Source organism: Musa acuminata, chromosome BXJ2-4 (genome assembly GCF_036884655.1).
Source record: "Musa acuminata AAA Group cultivar baxijiao chromosome BXJ2-4, Cavendish_Baxijiao_AAA, whole genome shotgun sequence".
Taxonomy (NCBI): domain Eukaryota; kingdom Viridiplantae; phylum Streptophyta; class Magnoliopsida; order Zingiberales; family Musaceae; genus Musa; species Musa acuminata.
In genome coordinates, this window is record NC_088341.1 from 33,173,001 (window position 1) to 33,192,808 (window position 19,808).

The window sequence follows — 19,808 nt, forward strand, 5'->3', positions numbered from 1 at the left end:
AATGTCTTATGTAGGGTTTCTTAATAATTCATAACTCAAAAGAAGTTGATGGATTTGACTTACTAGGAATCTTGTTCAAGTTATATATAATCGTCAATAGGGTTTACTCTCATATTGATACAAGTATAGAAGAATAACTTATCATACTCTTAATCATATTTATAAAAGTATAATTTTACCTTTTAGTAATCTTATTTTATTGTGACATACCTAGTTAGACATACTAAACACAAATACCTTTTTTTTTTAGAAATTAAGCAAAAGAATCTAGATTCTTAACTTGACTCATCGTATCTATTATAAAATTTATCACTCTACTAAAATAGATAATATGAAGTGACTCGCAAATGTAAGCATATATAATCTTAAAAAGTTTATGAAGCTATATTTTATTCTAATATTTAATTATATGATCATTGTAAACTCAAGATTCATATTAATTTTATATAAACTATTATATATAATTTTAAAATTAACTTTTATTAAATCATAAATATAATGAGTTTATAATCATTAAAATAAATATAATATCCTAATAATTTTAGATAAAAAAATAAATTTCTAGAATTGTATGAACATAGCATGCATCCTCAAAATCCATTAAATGAATCATTTGTAAGCGTAGATGATAAGTACCCACTACTATGGCTTTCGCTTTAAAATGATTTCATATAACAATAAATATTTCATATTCTTTTGATTCTCGTATTAAAATGAATCTCTATTATTTGTAACATAAGCTGAACCATCAAAATCAATCACTATATATATATTAAAAAATGACTTCTGTAATATTTAATTCATAACATAAAAAGGTTAGACTAATTATCTTTCTTCACATCACTTTTCTTGTTATAGAAATAGCACTTTTGTGAAGTTTTTTATGAGTTTATATGACATTTGTAAACTCATATGACTTAGGTTTCAATTTTTTTTATTATTACCTACTCATTGAGTAATACCAAAAATATTATAAGTTTTTTTTTAATCTTAATTCTTCTTAAACACATAGCTCATCTAAGTTTTACTTATTCTTAATTTTATCATAGTTACTTTTAAATAAGTTAAATTAAAAAAAATTAAGAATAAATTATATGAGAAATGAGTTAATTACATTCATGCCCAATATTCTTGGGCTTGCAGCTTTGTTAGTCATATTGGTGATATAATCTTGAATTCTTTAAATATCATCATATTAAATTTCAACCAGTTTTTTCAATAATATACTGGCTAACAACTTATTAGTAAATTTAAATTGATCTTTAAATATTCTAATATACTAGTTGTACACTATAATGAAGTCTAAATATTATTAGTAATTATTATAAAACTAAGCCTTTAGATACTTCTCAATCATTTATCTCAATTATTTATTTCACAAAAAATTTAGAAGCTAACACACCTATTATCTTTTCAACTAGTCTGATCAAGACCTAACACACCTATTATCAATTGCACTTGCTCAAGTTATTTATAATAATTTAATCTAAAAATAAATATATATTTAAAAATATAATAAAAAAAAGTATCATAGTAATAAAATAATATAATATTAATTATTTAAGTTTTTAGTAAATATTAAATGATATCATCTCTATTTCATCTTTGAATAAAATATTGATGTCTCTAGTGTTCACACAAGATTATACCATTATGGAGGACTGATATCAACTTTGTAGAGCAGTGTTATTACTTTTAGATATATAACTCTAAATTATAAGGATATCTAAATCTCGTCATATAATTATTTGAAATAGATTCTCCTTTGGGATTATCTAAATCTTCTAATTATGTATGTCATTATAAATATTATTTTTAAATATTATTTAGAAATAATTCTTTAACATAATTTTATAAGTGATTGGTCTAAGCCATTTTGGTGGCTACAAGACCAATACAATGATATCAAATATAATTTAAATGTTCTATAAATGATAAAAATATAATTTTATAAGGCAACTGCTACCCACGATGGCAATCATCACACGCAATGATGTCACCCAAAGTTGTTGCATATGTAATGCCAACGATCATGGCAGGCCATCATGATGCTTGGGGGTCAGTGCACAACGGTTGTAGTGACATAACGCTTGGGCTACTACACACAATAGTTATCATTGCATGTGGCAACGTTGCCATCTATGCAATCATTGCTAATGACTGATAACCAACAGAGGCCACCACCCTCAATAGTGCTTCTTTCGACAGTAAGTTACCAATGGTAACCCATCGGATAAATACGAGTAGCATGTCGTTGTTCCATTATGTTATAATGTCCGTAAGTAAGCGAGAAGTACAATAGAATATATTTAGAGATCGGATAAGATAGACGAGATATGAAAGCAGATTGACAATACAGATAGATTATTTAAGCATCATACAATCAAAATTGAATAATATATTTTTGCAAGTGAATGGTGTTAATAAACAAATCTAAATACAAAATAGATTTGATATACTTTTATGATATAAGGTATTTGATTTCAAAACATGGCTCTAATATGAATTATAAGCATACAAATTATAATTATGCAGAAAATAAAATAAAATAATTTATAAATCAAAGATTATAATTATCTATAGTAAATCTTTAGTGTAACATCGTCAGATCTGAAAGCTATAGTGATATCAATTTGTAAGAAGAACTAAACTTGTTTTCTCTCTTCTTATCATTTATAAGACTACTATAAGCGATGAAATAAGAATTAAGGTGAGATAAGAGAAGATCTATAATCTCTTTAACATAACGTATCCTAACGAGTCTCTAGAAGATTCTGTATATATATATATATATATATGAGACTAAAGGATCAAAAATATGTAATCAAGAGAGATTCTCCAATCAAAATCATCTTCTAAAAGAATTTTATTATAATTATTCTAAGAAATTTTATTATAATTAATTTTTTTTTCTATTAATCGATAATTATAATCATAATGTAATTATATTTATAATATATTTTATCTAATTTAATAAGACCAGACTGCCGATGTGGGGGGATACTTTCAGCAATATCGTCTTTAGCGCTAAAAATAATTTAATCCGAATTGAAATCAAAATGGAATCCGAACGATTCAATTACAGTTCTTGATTTATAGAAACAAGAATCGATGGTTCATCCATCAACGTTTTGGCTATTGGATTCAGCACAAAATGAACCGTTTGCCTGCTGCACAATCATCAAGATTATTGGATGGGATGGTTGCTGCATGATTGAGACTGTAGCATGACAGACACTGAAATTTACAGCCCTTTATTCAATCATTTTAAGGAATAATAAATCTTTTTTCTGTACATCTAATCTTCTTATACAACAGTATTTGTACGTATCTACGATTACATACATACGTTACAAAACCTGTATCTCTTCTTTGACTACCTTCACCAGGCTCTTCTTTGAGAGCATAAAACAGAAGGGAATGTTCTCCGCTAAACAGGTCTCATTTCGTCAAGCATGTTGATGAGCCACTTCTTCTTGTCATCCAAGCCAGCGAGGTGGACTAGGAAATCGCCGTCGGAGTAGACGCCTGACGGGAAGCAAGGAAGCGAGGATTAGCAGTTGGATACAATGTGAATCAAGCAGTCGGAGGGAGAAGAAGGGATACCGTTCCAGGTAGCCCGCGGCGAGGTGAAGAGGCGGTGCAGCGACTTGAGCGTGGGAACCCAGGGGTAGGAGTTGAAGAGGCACTGCGCGGGCGACACAGCGACGTGGGCTCCCAGTTCCTCCGCCGGGAGGGTGCGGAGCAGGTGCTTCAGCGCGTCGTTGTCGCCGCTCTTGGTGGATCCGAAGCGAACGAAGGACGTCTGGTTCCACCATGTCTGCAAGAACTTGTCGCTCCACTCCGATCGCCGCACGAAGAAGACGCCTGCGAAAGCCACGCGGAGAACCAAATCGGCATGCAATGGATATCCTTCCCTTTTATTTTAATTTCGTAATATAATAAAATTATATATATATATAGGTGAATTCTCAAAAAAAAAAAAAAAACTTCTAAGTTTCATTATCATTTATCATTTTGCGTTTATCATTTTGAAAAATCTTTACACCATCCTTGGTCATGCCTCCGTCTTCTCGAAAGCTTTATTTTATGCATGGTTGCTTGCCTATTTTGGCCCTCACTCGTCCCTTACTCTCACTATCATCGCTACCCACGATGACGAGCCATCCTCTCCTCCTTCCTCGCTCACGATTGAAGATAAAAAGATAAAGAGGGAACATGAGGAGACCATGCCAGGGAAGGAGTGTGAGGAGGCTATAGGGCCCTTGTTAGGAGGCTATTGATAAAGATAAGATTTCCTCAAGGTAGTTGAGAAAATCTCTAAGCAATTGAAAAAAATCTTCCATGTTGAATATATATAACCTCCCTGCTGAGTGTGTATAAATAGCTATCAAGAGCTCACTATAAAAATGAACTAGGCAATTACATCTTATATACTACAATTTCTATCTTTCTATCTTCTTCGTTTAATTCTTAACATGGTATTAGAGCCTTCTTCCTTACGGATGTAGGCAGCTCTGCCGAAGCCTTCTACTGCTCCTCTTTTCTGTTCAGTTAGAAAGGGTAGTGTTGCTACTTACCTCTCCTCTGGTGTTGGTCGTCGTCGTCCTCGCAACTGCTCCCCGGCCAACGACCTCTCCTCCTCATTCCCACATCTCACTCGAGCGACAAGTGCTGTTGTCGCCATCCTTACCGCCACAGCCATCACTGCCTTCCTACGGTAACAGGAACGATTGCAGTTTTTACAGCTTCCATCTGCAGTCGCTTCCCTCTACCGCAATAATTCCTCTGCAACTGTAACTGCTGCAGATTTTTTTTTCTTTTCACCTAATTGTTGCAGATTTCTTGCTCATCGCTGTAGCTTCCTCACCCATCACTGCAGCCTCCTCTGTAGTGCATCGCTGCAGCCTCCTCTGCAGCTTCCTCGCCCATCGCTACAGCCTCCTCTATAGCATCGCTGTAGCCTCCTCTACAGTTCATCGTTGCAGCCTCCTCTATAGCGCATCGATCTACTTTTTTCCTCCTCCCTCCCTCCTATATCTTTACATCTTTTGTAAAGATCACTTAAACTGCCACAAAATATCTGGGATGTCTTCATTTTCCTCTTCCGATATTCTTGTCCCTATTTCTGCAGAGACTCTGAGCACTTCTCAAAGTCTTATCACCATCAATGCTGCAGCACTTATTCCCTTCAAATTATCCAAAGGCGGTAACTACGTATCTTGGTGGGCACAACTTTCTAATCTTTTATTTGGCTATGATCTCCTAGGTTACGTTGATGGCTCTCTCTAGTGTCCACTTGAAATGATCAACATCCCAGGTGAATCTAGTCCAGTGCCAAATCTAGCCCACAAACTATGGTTACGTCAAGATCGCCTCATCCTCCAAGCTATTCAAGCTTCTGTTGCTGGATCCATTGCCCCATTGATATCCTCATGTACGACTACTGCAAAAGCATGGTGCAAGTTACAAACAACTTTGGCAAATCGCTTGCGTACTCGCATGCTCGGACTTCTCTCCAATCTGATGAAAACGAAACAAGGGGGAAGTACTATTGCTGATTATCTACAAAATATCAAAGTTATCATTGATGATTTAGCTTTGATAGGTCATTCTCTTAGTGATGAAGAAGTCCAAATATTTCATTTGCCGTCAATAAATTATCGCAATTCATGTATCGACCATCTACTACGCATTGGTCTGCGATCAAATGAATTTTGCGGTATCTTAAAGGGACTCTTAATCATGGCATTTTTCTTCGCAAAAATACTTCACTCCATCTCCATGCCTTTGCTGATGCTAACTGGGCAAGGAACTTTGATGATAGAACATCTGCGTCAGGATACATTGTCTTCCTTGGAGCTACTCCAATCAGTTGGAGTTCTAAAAAACAAAAGACGATTGCACGATCTACAACTGAAGCTGAATATCATGCCATCGCCACCGCCGCTATTGAACTCAATTGAGTCATAAATCTGCTCAAGGAACTTACGTCAACTCCACAGTTATTGGAGCTACCTACTTATGTGTTAATTCTGTGTTCCATTCCCGCATGAAACACATTGCCATCGACTTCCACTTCGTGCGAGATCAAATTGTCAGACATCAATTCCGTGTTTCTCACGTACATATAGTTGATCAATTAGCAGACTCACTCACAAAGCCTCTCGCCCGCAAACTTTTTTCATCTCATCGGTCCAAGATTGGCATCCTTGATGGAAGCTCAATCTTGCGGGGGCATGATAAGCAGATAAGATTTCCTCAAGGCAGTTGAGGAAATCTTTAAGCAGTTGAAAAAAATCCTCCAGAATGTATATAACCTCCCTGCTGAGTGTGTATAAATAGCTATCAAGAGCTCACTATAAAAATGAACTAGGCAATTACATCTTATACATTTCATAGTTTCTTCTACAATTTTTATCTTTCTATCTTCTTCGTTTAATTCTTAACAGCTATAGGGCCCATGTTGGACCTTATTGAATCTTTGACTCTTATTATCGTTGTTGGTTGCGGAGTTATTGTGCAATATTACTTGTGTCCTTGCGTGAGGGTAGCAAGGGCCGTTATGCCTTCATCATTGGGTGGATCCAACGAATTAGGACGATCGACGAGGCAACGACATGACCAGGAGTTGGGTGGAGGGCAATGAATGACTAGGGCACATGATGATCATTTTGAAAAATAGTTTGAAAATAATCATTTTCAAACTTGGGTGCTATTTGAAAATTTCTAAAACTTAAGTGTTTTTTAAAAAATTTATCATAATATTAAAGTCAAAATATATCTCTCCAAAATCTATAAAAAATATTAATTAAAATTAAACAGATTAAGGTATATTTTAGCTATGTGGTTTTAGTCATGTACCACTTATGCTCTTATGATTTACTCGTATATAAAATAACTCACTATATTTAAAAAAATATAACATATAAGTCTCTCTCGTCAAGTTTAAGTTAATAGACGTTAAAGTTTACCTACGTGGTATGCTAACTCATAATAAATTATTTAATATAATAACATTAAAGTTTGCCTACAAGATCGATCTTAACCCTTTTTTAAACTTAAATTACATATATCATTATATTAATAATTTATTATGAATCAATATATCATATAAGCAAACTCTAACATATATTAACTCAGATTTGACAGGAGAAATTTATATGCTATATTTTTTAAAATATATGGGTTATTTTAGATACGAGTAAATCATAAAGGCTTAAGTGATCTATGGCCAAAACCATAGGGGTTAAAATGGACCCTAATCCTTTTGTAAACTTAAATTATATATGTCATTATATTAATAATTTATTATAAGTCAACATGCTACGTAATCAGACTCTAACGTCTGTTAACACATATTTGATGGAATAAGTTTATATACTATGTTTTTTAAAATATATGAATTATTTTAGACATAGGTAAACTATAAGGGCTTTATTGGTACATGACCAAAATCACATAGACTAAAATAAACCTAATCTAAATTAAAATTTTCGTTTCTTCTCGAAAAAAAAAAGTTTCGATCTAACATAATTCTTATGAACCAATATATTTAGTATTCAATTTATAGAATGAACTTTTGAATTTGAATAAGATATATTCTTAAAAACATTAAAGATACTTTAGGCATTTTTTTTATATAAAGCTTTAAACATTATAGAATTTGAGGATTGGTTGAGTATTCAATTCTTGCCCGAACCCAACCCATCCTCGAACCGAGCCCAAAGCTTTTGCCCCGGTCGGACACAAACTCCAATTGGGTCGAACCAACAAATTGACATCATTTACATCAAATGTATAGCACGTACCGCAAGTTCAATTCGATTCAGAATTATGTGCAATATCGATAATTATAAGCACCTCAAATCAAAGTAATATTAGATTAATTTAAAATTAAGAAAAATAAGGGAATAAGAATAAGGAAGATTCACCAAAGCTGACCTGCATTAACCCCGTTGGTGTCCTCAGTCACGACGAGATCGGGAGATGCGTCAAGATTCGTGTGCCCAATCACAGCATATAGGATACTCTCCTACAAAATTCAGGCAATATTTCTATTATGAAATTTTTTTTATTTTTATTTTTTATTTTTATCTACAGCAGACAGAATTAAATCTCATTGTAACTTTCATTAAACCCAAGCAATTTATCTTTTCCCACAAAAGTTGGTCAACTTTTTACATTTACTAGTGGAAATTGTTATGAATGGAGAATATCAATGAACTAATTTTGATGTGTTAAGATTATATTAAGTTTTTTCATAATAAGTTATGGTATGGTTGAATATTTTAAATGAATGGTACAAGATGATGATAAAATAAAATAAAATAAAATAAAATATTTGAAATTTAAAAGAATAAATATGTTATCACTTGTACCAAAAAAAAAAGAGATTCATTTTCTCAAATTTGTGAATTTTAATGACTCATAAAGATATTTACTATATCAAATTTGAAAATTAGTTTTTACAAAATATATATTGAGGGTGGAGGGTCAAACATTTCTACAAACTTTTAAGTCACAAGCCTGGTAGAGTTTATTATTATTTTGGCATAAGAAATCTAGAAGTGTTTATTATTATTTTGTGTAATAAAACAAAAAAGAATACAAATGAGAAAAATATATGGCGGCCTTACCAATGATATTGCTGGATTCATCACCATCGTGTCCTAAAATCGAAGAAACCAATCCACCACTTAATTCACGACAACATAATTGAGATAGTGAGTGGGTGACAGCAAAGCCACTACTTAATTCACGACGAGAGAGAGAGAGAGAGACTCACAGCGTCGTTCCAGAACACCCAGTCGTAGTGCGGCAGATGCGATCGGACGGCCAAGATCTTGCTCCAGCTCGGCGGACGGCTGTGATCCACCATTCCCCCCGCGTCCACGAACACGTAACCCATCCGCGCCGCGTACGCCTGCTTGTTCCCCGCGACCGCCTTCCCCACGCCACTGAACGACCGCCCCCGTCCCCGCCCCTGCCCCCCGCCCTCGTCGGAGAAACTCACCATCGCTATCCTCCGCCGATGTCCTGCTCCATCCTCGCCTCCGGAGCTCCCCTCAAGTCCCGGCGCGCACTGTCGGCCGAGGGCGTTCGCGCGGCGGAGCATGCCGCCCGAGGCCGCCCGGAGGAATCCGATTGCCAGCAGCAGCGACGCGGCGGAGATGAGGAGGAGGAGTAGCGGCAGCACCCTCCAGTTCGCGAGCCGGGGCTTGGCCCACCGAGCGGCAGCGGACGGCGGCGACCGCGGAGCCATTTGGTGGCCACCAGCCTGCCTTCAGGGGGGCCTTGGACACTCTTCCTTCATGTAGAAGCAATCAACACTTGTTTATATCGCCACAAGAGATGAATGATTGGCTGAGTCAACCAAATGGATGGATGAAGGTGGCGGTGGTTGCCATGGCTGCCAAAATAGCTTTCAGGCAAAATAATCAATGGAAAGTCTCTGTCAAGAACAGGTCATCATCTCTGTCCTTTTTTATCTCGTCTTCCTTTGAATGGTGGAGTAGAAGAAAAGCTTTCGGGCAGAAGAATCAAAGGAAGAGTCTCTTGTCATTATCTCTGTTCTTGTTTGTCTTCTCTTTCTTTGAGCGGTGGACTAGAAGAAGCATGCCTTGTTCAACCTGCAATCTCCTAGAAGAAGCATGAACACAGAGAAGACATTTGCTTCACATGGAATCAAGGAAAGGTAACATGTCACCATGCTTCACATCATGTTGACAAGTTCATTAAAGTCAAGCTCCATTGCAGTTGGTCAACTAGTGATTTTAATTACCTGCAAAAGTGTTTTTGCTGTGATTCTTAATCATAGTGTCTCAATTATTTGTCATCACAGTTTTGTATACTGATGATCATATACTGTCCAAATATTTTTTTTCTTGATTGATAATTTTATTAAAATCAATAAAAGTATTTCTGTGAGTCCATGAAGTCCACTGAATGAACACTAATACCAACAAATACATCATGGAGAGGTTGAGACTACTTTAAAGATGTTAAATTGATGTAGGCCCAACCCCTTGTTTATTGGTAGCACATGTGCAATCTACCAATCATTTATATGTATCTACTGAGCCCATGAAAGATGGAATGAGCTGCCACATGTGTATGACATAATTGAATTGCTAATTAATATCACAGCATGGAAAAGGTGGCTTTGTCCTAATAAGTTTCACTTGCTATCATGATCACCACAGAAACAAGATTTGATCTAAACAAAGATACCTGTCTCTACTCTGTGAGTTCTATGTTGGAAGTTGTATTTGGTTGTCAAGCAATGAAAGAGTACTTGAGCATCTTATTTTTAAGATGCAGAGAAGAAAATTACTGATACAACTTCAAAATAATGACTGAAAAGCTACAATTAACTCATTAATCAGCAAGTTCGAACAGAGTATAAGAGTTTGACAAATATTTCACAAATAAAGACTAGGATGAAAAAAATTGGTGAATATTTTTACCCCAAACTCTCTATGAACAAAAGGAAGAAGAATGATGTCAAAAAGTGAAATATTTTCATTGTATTCAACCTCTGAATGTGTGTAAGACAATCTTGTGTGTTAATGCACTAAAATTGTACAAAGTTCCCACTCAACACAATTACACTTAAAAATGATAATACAGTTTTCCACAATTAAAATGGTATCATTATGTTCTACTTGCAACAAACATTAGTATTCAGCATCTCAAACAGAAATTTATAGCTTCCCTATATCATATCAGGTAATTTTGACAAATATTGGGTCTTCTTTGATTAAAACATATGATCCATTTAATGGTTCCTCTGACCAGAGGGCGGGAAGTGAAGATCTGAAGATAATATCTCCCTGTAATCTTTGCGTACCGTCCATAAGATTTCTGCACACCTCCGCATGCTGGGCCGGCTCTTCTTGGTCGGAGCCAAGCACAACAAGGCAAGTTCAAGGATCTTTTCGACTACGAAATTTGTTGCTAGGCTTGGCTGAAGGTTTGGATCTAGAGTCTGTATCCCGCTCCCCTTCATGAATTTCTTCATAGCCTGTACATTTAACCGAGGCAAGTCAGATTGGTCCAGAACATAGCCATTCGGTTATTTTGCAAACACAAAAGAAGCTAGCAGTAGTTCAAGAAAGACGTATAACCTGATATGAAAGGCATAATATCAACATTCAAATTTTGTGAAAATGCCAAACCTTATCATTAAGGAACTAATTGGTGACTCCAAAGTCAGGAAGGGTTTCTAAACTAACTTGCCATTGTTTTGACAATGTAATTGCAGGTATGAAAGGAACACCTTCAATAATTCTTTCCTGTTAGAAGTGACTTGTCCAGCATCAGAAAAAGATTATGTTAACCTAGTAATCTATGGTTGGATGTGAAACCTTTTCCAATAGAGGGATTTCAACCTCAGGGCTAGAGCATTGTTGCTATCACGATGGTTGAAATAATGTTTACATTTGAATCAACTGGTGCTTCACTATGAGCTGCCTTGAATATCGACCTCAAAATAACAATGGCAACATTTCACATTTGTTGATTACCAGAGAGAAGCACATGTAAGAGACCATCAGAGGCATACCCAATTTGCTGTAAGACGTTCGTTGAGTTCCCTCCTGGGTTCTATAGGGCGCCTGCCAGAGACTAATTCCACCAGCAATACCCCAAATGAGTAGACATCACTCTTCACTGTAAGTTGGTAGGTTCTTAAGTACTCTGGATCTAGGTAGCCTGCGGTCCCTTTTACTTGGGTCGAAACATGGGTGGCATCAGATTCCACCATAAAAAGTCGAGCAAACCCAAAATCGGCAACCTTAGCACGTAGATTATCCGTGAGAAGGATGTTCGAGGATTTAATATCCCTGTGAATTATAGGATTATCTGCATCACAAAAATTTCATGCATTATGTTAGCAACCCTTCAGACAAGAATACTTCCTAACTTTAACTGCTAAAGAACAATATTCATCTGAATAGATTTGCTATTGGTATTCTAAGAGAAGAGTGATGTCTGCTATAAACATACCCCAAGCTCTCCAATTCACAATTTGGCTTATGATAGGAAAGAACAAAGGAGTTAAGAAAATCTAACACTGCAGTACCTACCTGAATACATATGAAGGTATGTGATAGCATGAGCCACATCGATTGCAATTTCCAGCCGCGTAGCAAGTTCCAAAATTTTTCCTCGCTGACCTGAATTTTACCAAAACAAATGTCAGCAGGGCACTGAGTCCCAGTGGCAAAACAAGGTAGCATATCAGAAGTGGAAATGGATAGTATCTAACTATTACAGTGTCAAACAGGAAGATCAACAAGGAAATCCATGTAATCGATCATCATCAACAAAATTAGAAAATGGGCATTAGGAACTTACAATCAAGATGTTCTCGAAGAGTTCCATTGGGAACATACTCGACAACAACAAGTCTCTCATCTTGATGCTCCAAAAACCCATGCAATCTTACCAAATTCAGATGCTCAATGCATGCCAATGTCTGAATCTCATTCTGGAATTCTGCATCCATACGGCTGTTGTTGGCATTCTACAGAGTATCACACCCCAAGTTCAGTATCAGCCTAAACCTGGATAAACAAGATACAAGAAGAAACATCATATCCACTCCATATACCTTTTTGGCACGCTTAACTGCAACCACTGTGCCATCGGCAAGCTGCGCTTTGTACACAGTCCCAGACCCACCTTGTCCAATCATCAAAGAAGGGGAGAAGTTCTTTGTTGCCATCATGATCTCTGTGATGGTCAATCTCATGGCTCCTGGTTGATGTCTAGAGTGGCTGCTGCCATCGGTATGCATTCCCATGCTGCGCCGCCTGCTACCTTGTAAGCTCCCATGGGAGCTTCCTTGGGTGCTAAGAGATGGGGTGACTACAGAAATAAGAATCTGATGAGCTACTGGACATGAAACAAAAGGTGCTAATGTCTATTTGTCACATCAGTAACAATAAGCATCCAAATTCATAATCTCATAAGAATGCATTAGATGAACTACTGACTTTGAAACATTAAACATCTTGCTTGAATTAGCTTCTATTAATAAGTTCTGTTTCAAAGGATCATCTATTGGTGAATCAATAACAGGTGATCCAATATTTCCCAAAGTGATCAAATGAACTAATGGAATAAACTCAGAGATCAACAAATAAATAACATACCAAAAAACTGACACAAGATGTAACATGGCTTGACAACTTCCTATCTACATCCATAGAAAAAATTAAATTCTTCAATATATGAGATCAATCACACAATCCTTGAGTTATTCTCACTCAAGCACAAATCTCGCCTCACATAAGCTCGAATAACTTTTCTCTCAACTCTTTCTAGAAACCTAGCACCCAAAATGTCTTGCCTCTTCCTCTCACCAAGACTCAAGATATATTTAGGTGTAGTTATAGGAACAAATCCTGACCCTCGAGCTCTTTTTACTTGAATCTTTAATTAAATCCAAATCCACCAAGGAGTTTGAATTTAATTATGACGTCTTCAAGTTGGTTAAACCTCCCAAAATACTAACCAACCTTAGCAAAACATTTGCTTAAATTAGCTTCTATTAGTAAGTTCCGTTTCAAAGGATCTTCTATTGGTGAATCAATAACAAAAGCAAGCTGGTGATTCCATATTTCCCAAACTAATCAAATTAATCAATGTTCAAAGTGACGTATACAAATAGGTTTCAAGTTTAAGAAGGAATTGACAGAAGAATGAAGATTTCTTTTGATCGAACATAACTCCTTCCACTTCTGAGACATGAATGATTTCAGAACACTATCGAATTAATTTGGAATCTGGCAATTTTAAGCTTCAAAACAAAACAAGAATAATTTTTGTGAAGACAACCCCCTAAATCAAAACATAAGCTTAAAATAAGAATCTTTTGTAGTAAAGGCTACACCTTTCCCCTAATTCTTTTTCCCTCCCAAGATCGGATCCCACGACGCACTGTTCTAAGAGAAGAAGCTTACCATAAGGCGCCTTGAAGTCCTCCGAGTCGTCCGTCGGAGAAGGCGATCTGGCCTCGGGCGAGCCGAAGCACGAGGAAATCGCCCTGGCAGCGATGCTGACGGGGTTGCGCCCGGACGACACCGAGGGCGTGGAGCTCCGGGAGGCGTCGCAGCTGTCGCGTCTCCTCCGCCTGCCGTCGAAAGGGCTGCGGCCGCCGAGCGGCGTAGCCGGGTTCCCCATCCTCCGCCGCGGGAAAACCTTGGGCGGAAGCCTCCGAGGTGGGTTCGCATTCAGCGGCACCGCGCGCTTAGTAAGTGCCGAGTGGGTGAAAACGCTCGCCACACAAGTCACCGTCAACGCCCAGCGGAAGACATGATACGACACACCTTACGAAACACGGCGTGGCTTGGAGAGGACGTTGACCATTTGGGCCGGTCCACTGACTCTCAGCCGGTCCGAGTTAAGATTAATCTGCGAGAAATGTGGTTTACACCCACGGCACAGTGGGGCAGAAATCCACCGTTCGCAGGCCCATGTGCAGATCTTAAAGAGTCCAATCAAAATTTTGCACAAATGTCAAAGCACTCCTCCTGACCATCCTTGGGGCCCAGTCATGCCCGATTGCGTGTGGGTTTGGGTGAAGCCAACCATCTCATTCCGCCCAAATCTGGCTCAAGGGCTAAGCTAAACCGTCTGATTCCGACGTCAATTGGACTCCCGTTTGATCATCACCATCCCCGAAACCCCCCAAAACCCTGCGCTCGACCCCTTTCGAGCTCCACCGTGATGGGCTCGCCGTGTTCCCTTTGTCGCGCGCAGGGTCACGCCGCCCTCTTCTATGATCAAATCGGAACGTGGACTCCTTCGTCGAGCCCTCGCCACAAGATTCCCACTACCCCTATCTCTCCCTTCCTTCGCCTCCTCCTTCTCGTCGTTCGATGGGCAAGCCTCCTACTCCAACGACGACGTCGAAGGCGATGCTGCTGGCAAACTTCGCAATGCGAAATCCATCGATTCCTGCGCTGGTGACCCTCTCCCGGCCCTCTTCCCCGTTGTTTCTGTAGCTCTGCGAACTCTCAATTGGACTCTCGTCCAGGAAGTTAGATTCTCGGAGGCGGTGGCCTCGCACGGCTTCCCGCACGCATTGGAAGCTTTCGCGATGCTCATGGGGGTGTTCTCGTTGGGGGCAATGCAACGGGAGGTCAGGTGCTTGCTTGCAGGCGTTTTGGGCTTCTGTGGGGATGCGGACTGCAGCTCGATCGGGTTGCTGCCTACACTGGTTGAGCTCTCTCGAGGTGCCCTGAGCTTGTTACATGTGTACGGAGCTGCTGTCCAGGTTCTGGCGGAGCACTTGCTGGTCGAAGATGCATTGGAGACCTACTATGAGGCCAGGAGAATGGGACTTCAAATTGGGGTTCCCTTATCTAATCTCTTGCTCAAGGTTCTGGTCAAAAGCAATAACATGGATAAGGCTAAGTGTTTGTTTAACAACATGAAGAGCTGCAGCCCTCTGCCTAATGTATACAGCTATACTATCATGGTGCATATGTATACTAGCAAGGACACCTTTGATATATATGAAGCTGGTAAGATTCTCACTGAAATGGAGATGAGTGGAGTGAAGCCGAATGCAGTGACATATGATACGTACATTCGAGGACTCTGCAGAGCAGGGGATGTCAAGTCTGCATGGGAGTTTCTTCAGGACTTGCAGTCTAGAGGTCTGCCGTGCAACACCAACTGTTACAACGCTCTCATTCTTGGTTTCTGCAAGGAGGGTGAGTTGGAAAATGCTTTGCTGGTGTTTCAGGAACTGAAGCAACAGAGACTGACACCGGATGTACATAGCTATAGCATTCTCATTGATGGATTTTCCAAGAAAGGAGATGTTTTGAATGGCTACAATCTGCTTGATGAAATGCTCAGCAGTGGAATCATCCCAACGATGGTCAGTTATAGTTCACTGCTGCATGCATTGTGCATGAAAGGTGAGATGGGATGTGCATTAAATTTGTTCAATGAGTTGCATAGCCGAGGTTATGCACATGACTTAGTTTCCTATGGTATCCTTATTGATGCTTATTGCAAGCATGGCGATTTGGATGCTGCTTCTAAGCTGTGGCAAGAGATGGTCCAAAACAATTTTGTTCCAGATGCTTATAGCTACACAAGTATAATATTTGCCCACTGTATAAATGGATGCTTGAAGGAAGCATTGGATCATTTTGAACTCATGCTTAATAATGGTGTGATGCCTACTGTCGTCACCTGTACTCTGATAGTTGATGGTTTTTGCAAGCAGTATCGAACAGTAGAAGCTTTTGAATTCTTAAATGAAATGCATAAATGGGGTATTATTCCAAATATATTTATGTACTCGGTCATCCTTAATGGACTATGCAAGGAGGGAAAGTCAGTTTGCACATGGGGAATTTTGGGAGCAATGATAAAGAAAGGGATAGTTCCTGATGTGGTCGTCTATACCATCCTTATCAATGGTCTAGTGAAAATTGCAAAAGTGGAGGAGGCATTGAGGTTGTTTGCAGGAATGTCGAAGGTGGGAGTGATGCCCAACATCTTTACATACACTAGCATCATTGATGGGCTGTGTAAGAATGGTAGGCTGCCTGAGGCATTGATTTGTTTCGAGGAAATGATCCGGGAGGGGTTTGTACCTGATAGGATTGTGTATACATCCTTGATTGATGGTTACTGTACGTGCAAAGATATGCTGAAAGCTGTTGAATTGTTCAACAAAATGACCCAGAGTGGTTTAGTGCCTGATGCACATACATACACCTGCCTCATTGATGGATATAGCAAGTTGTTTCTGATGGACGTGGCAGTTTCTTTGTTAGATGAAATGATGAAACTGGATCTTTCTCCTACTGTAGTAACTTATACTGCTGTTATTACTGGCTATCGTAAATTGGGTGACTGGGATAGAGCTTACGAGGTATATGAGTTTATGTTGAAGCAAGGCATTTCTCCGGATGCACTCACATATTTATCATTAGGGGTTTCATGTTCTGGTGCTTGAGCAGCCACTGTACAGCTACATATCATGTAATATAGTGCGGCTCTCAAACTTGCCGATCCCAGCTACGTGGTGAGTAATGCATCATCCACATCCTATTAAATTGGTTCAATTTTTGGATTCTGCAAGTTGCTGGACTGAAGACAGCAAAGCCCCATAACCTAAAATTCTTGTTTTTTTTTTAATCTTCTTCTGATCCCAAATTAGATATTTTCTTCTTGATAATGCTCATAGAAAATTTCATTTCAATGGCAAGTACACCTTGCTAACTTATTGTGAAGTTCCATGACTAGGTTATTGTCTCAATGCAACTCTACTTGCAATCATGTGCTCACTGTGGATATTGTTGGTTTTGTGATAGAAGCTCAAGTTATGCTGATGTGGCCGGATGGCTGGAGCAGTGTATCCTGAGGTGCAAAACAACTGCTGTCTGAAAATCTTTGGATGTTTTTGTTTGACTCCAAAATAACAGGTCGGTAATTGTTAGAATTACCATATTCATTGTGCGTACTTTGTGCGCAATTATTTTCAGGTTTTCTAATTTGTTTATCATTTTATTTTGGAAATGTAAATGCACAGCAAATATCCATCATGGTGGCAGACATTGTATGTGCTAGAGATGACAGTACATGATGATGTGTTGAAGGAAGTGACTTCAAATTGCTTTTTAGGAGGAAGGTCACTAACAGTAATTTATTTGTATTCTTCTACATGGTTTTGCTTTAAGGTAACCCATGTTGATCGTTAATCCTTTTTACTTCTTTTATTATTGCAGCTTGACAAATCCAATGTATTTTGATAAAGGAGTGCATGCTGGTATGAATCCAGTTCACCATAGTTCAGCATGATTTTCCCTATTTACAACTGTGAGTGGTTTGTGATCTATATCTATTCTCCTTTCTGGTCTTTTACTCCATTGGAGAGTGTGAAATATTTGTATATCTTTTTGATGTAAGAACGAGAATGCTTGGTTTCTTTCTACTTGCTTTATTAGGAGTCTGATCACCTAGTTTAATTGTTTGTGTGTGTTTCTTTTTCGCTTTTATATTATTTCCAGTGAGAACCATCCCTATTTATGTTATCAATAAAAATAATATTTGTGAAATTATCTAATTCAAGTTTGGTTAGCGTATGAGTATATGAAGATGAGAGTTGAATTCATTATTGTAGTAATTCTAATAATTCACGAAATCTGTAGTATATGCATGTATAAACCAAAAACTTGAAACACCTTTTAGAGTAGTGCAAGAATGCTATCATAGTTGTCATTTGAGAATTGGGAGTTGGTAATGGGGACCATGAATGAAATGAACATACATCTCTGCCTTAGGACACAAATTAAGAGTATGTGATCTGACCTTTTTTTTCCTTCTCATTCTCTTAAGTTGTCTTACGGCTTTATTGTTGTTGTTATTGACTCTCATATGCTGCCTTGATATGTTAATATTTTCAGTTGATCCTGGGTTGCATCTAGTGCCTACAACATACTAGTAATTTGATTTTAATTTCATTATGTTATACATTGTCAAGATTTAACACTTTCAATCTAATGCCCTTTTTCATCGAGGGAAGAAATACACCACCAAGAAAGAACAGAGAAGAAAAGATTAAAAGAGGAGAAAAGAAAGAGAGAAGAGATAGAGGGTACATAATATTATTGTAACTTAAGTTATGATGCTTCTTTTGTTTATTTGTTTAAATAGAAAATAATTATATAATCTATAATACTATTCCCAATTAGGAATTTTGGATACAAATTAGGCCCTAAATTAAACTGTATTGACTTTCCTAAATTAAATACATTAATATCCTAATCTAAATAAATATTTTTTATGTTGACTAGTCAAGCTTCTGTACTATTTACGAAGATGTCCAAGCTGTACTTGAGGTCGATCTGGCAAGACAAGGCCCCATATAGGCTGCCTAATATTTACCATGTAGTCTGATTGCAACTAAACAAGGATCTAGGGCCTCTTGACCTCCGTGATTGGTGCTCTTGAGACTCGTCCTTTTTGTGATGATGATAAGTTCAAAACAAGTATTAGCTTGTGGATTCATGTACAGTAATGACCAACTATTGCCATGGCATATCTTTAACAGATTTATTATTGGGAAGTTGTCATCATGGATTGTCTTGGATTTTAGATGTATATTGCTGACATAGTGTTGATTATATTTTTTTTTTGGTATTATCAATTGCCGCTGTATGTGGTACATTTAACTCAGTAATGTGAACCCTTGGAATATTTTGCTGCACCTTCTGTAAGGTTTCCTAATTCTATCTTACAGTAGATTGTGGAAATGAAATGTAAAGGTGTTAAAATTCATATTATGATCTTAGTACAACAAAATGGTGTTCTTTCTGCTAATGATATATATATTATTTTTTGGACAGGCTTACTTTCACAGATTGTCATGTGATAGAAGGTCAAGACTCATGACTAAGTGGTTCTGATGATGATAATGTATACTGTTTTAGACTATAAACAGAGGCGATTATGCTCAAACAAGAGGAAGCAACAGGGACAAGATAATAGGGTCCTTTTTTCCCTTATTGATGTCTTCTTTTCATTTAGATTATGACTTTTTAAGGGGTCAGTTGGATTGTGATGTTAACAAAGAACAATAAGGTATTCATTGAAGTATCATGTTTGTGTGTAAAATGTTCAGGTATTTTACTGATTCAATAATTGAGATCCATTCAGATGTAGCATACGAAACTTTCTTGATTCACTGATATTGGGTTTTCTTTTCATTTCCTTGGATCAATGTCTGGGTCAATTGTTGCAATCTCCCCCAAATCTGATCCAGTTGTCCTGTA

At 37.7% G+C, this 19,808-nt stretch overlaps 3 protein-coding genes across 6 annotated transcripts; 1 reads left to right on the forward strand and 2 right to left on the reverse strand.

The window, feature by feature from the left end:
- Positions 1 to 3,228: 3,228 nt before the first annotated feature.
- Positions 3,229 to 9,377, reverse strand: LOC103976703 (probable alpha-1,6-mannosyltransferase MNN10). Its single transcript, XM_009392010.3, has 5 exons — positions 8,789 to 9,377; positions 8,640 to 8,672; positions 7,945 to 8,035; positions 3,607 to 3,867; positions 3,229 to 3,528 (listed from the first exon to the last, which is right to left on the reverse strand). The coding sequence occupies exons 1-5, from the start codon at positions 9,263 to 9,265 to the stop codon at positions 3,431 to 3,433; spliced, it is 960 nt and encodes a 319-aa protein (XP_009390285.1). The 5' UTR covers positions 9,266 to 9,377; the 3' UTR covers positions 3,229 to 3,430.
- Positions 9,378 to 10,506: 1,129 nt separating this feature from the next.
- Positions 10,507 to 14,326, reverse strand: LOC103976695 (calmodulin-binding receptor-like cytoplasmic kinase 2). The gene is made up of 6 exons (XM_009392000.3): positions 13,971 to 14,326; positions 12,617 to 12,873; positions 12,361 to 12,529; positions 12,090 to 12,179; positions 11,567 to 11,865; positions 10,507 to 11,026 (listed from the first exon to the last, which is right to left on the reverse strand). The coding sequence occupies exons 1-6, from the start codon at positions 14,188 to 14,190 to the stop codon at positions 10,781 to 10,783; spliced, it is 1,281 nt and encodes a 426-aa protein (XP_009390275.1). The 5' UTR covers positions 14,191 to 14,326; the 3' UTR covers positions 10,507 to 10,780.
- Positions 14,327 to 14,653: 327 nt separating this feature from the next.
- On the forward strand, positions 14,654 to 19,700 carry LOC103976681 (pentatricopeptide repeat-containing protein At5g41170, mitochondrial-like). 4 transcript variants are annotated; one of them, XM_065104872.1, is made up of 6 exons: positions 14,743 to 14,975; positions 15,047 to 17,059; positions 17,349 to 17,459; positions 17,567 to 17,665; positions 17,763 to 17,853; positions 19,383 to 19,522. In XM_065104872.1, exons 1-2 carry the CDS (start codon positions 14,889 to 14,891, stop codon positions 16,988 to 16,990), a joined length of 2,031 nt encoding a protein of 676 aa, XP_064960944.1. In that variant the 5' UTR covers positions 14,743 to 14,888; the 3' UTR covers positions 16,991 to 17,059; positions 17,349 to 17,459; positions 17,567 to 17,665; positions 17,763 to 17,853; positions 19,383 to 19,522. The 4 variants fall into 4 exon arrangements, with proteins under 4 accessions (XP_009390256.2, XP_064960943.1, XP_018679977.2 ...); XM_009391981.3 differs by having other exon boundaries at positions 14,654 to 17,059; positions 19,383 to 19,700; XM_065104871.1 differs by having other exon boundaries at positions 14,654 to 17,059; positions 17,763 to 17,803; positions 19,383 to 19,700.
- The last annotated feature ends 108 nt before the right edge of the window (positions 19,701 to 19,808 follow it).

Coding starts and splice junctions, on each gene's coding strand:
- LOC103976703 (XM_009392010.3), bottom strand. CDS start 9,265: ATGGCTCCGCGGTCGCCGCCGTCCGCTGCCGCTCGGTGGGCCAAGCCC. Junction 8,673..8,788: donor GGGTGTTCTGGAACGACGCT/GTGAGTCTCTCT, acceptor CTTCGATTTTAG/GACACGATGGTGATGAATCC. Junction 3,868..7,944: donor CACCAACGGGGTTAATGCAG/GTCAGCTTTGGT, acceptor TGGCTTTCGCAG/GCGTCTTCTTCGTGCGGCGA.
- LOC103976695 (XM_009392000.3), bottom strand. CDS start 14,190: ATGGGGAACCCGGCTACGCCGCTCGGCGGCCGCAGCCCTTTCGACGGC. Junction 12,180..12,360: donor TCTTCGAGAACATCTTGATT/GTAAGTTCCTAA, acceptor GGTAAAATTCAG/GTCAGCGAGGAAAAATTTTG. Junction 11,866..12,089: donor ATACCTTCATATGTATTCAG/GTAGGTACTGCA, acceptor TTTGTGATGCAG/ATAATCCTATAATTCACAGG.
- LOC103976681 (XM_009391981.3), top strand. CDS start 14,789: ATGATCAAATCGGAACGTGGACTCCTTCGTCGAGCCCTCGCCACAAGA.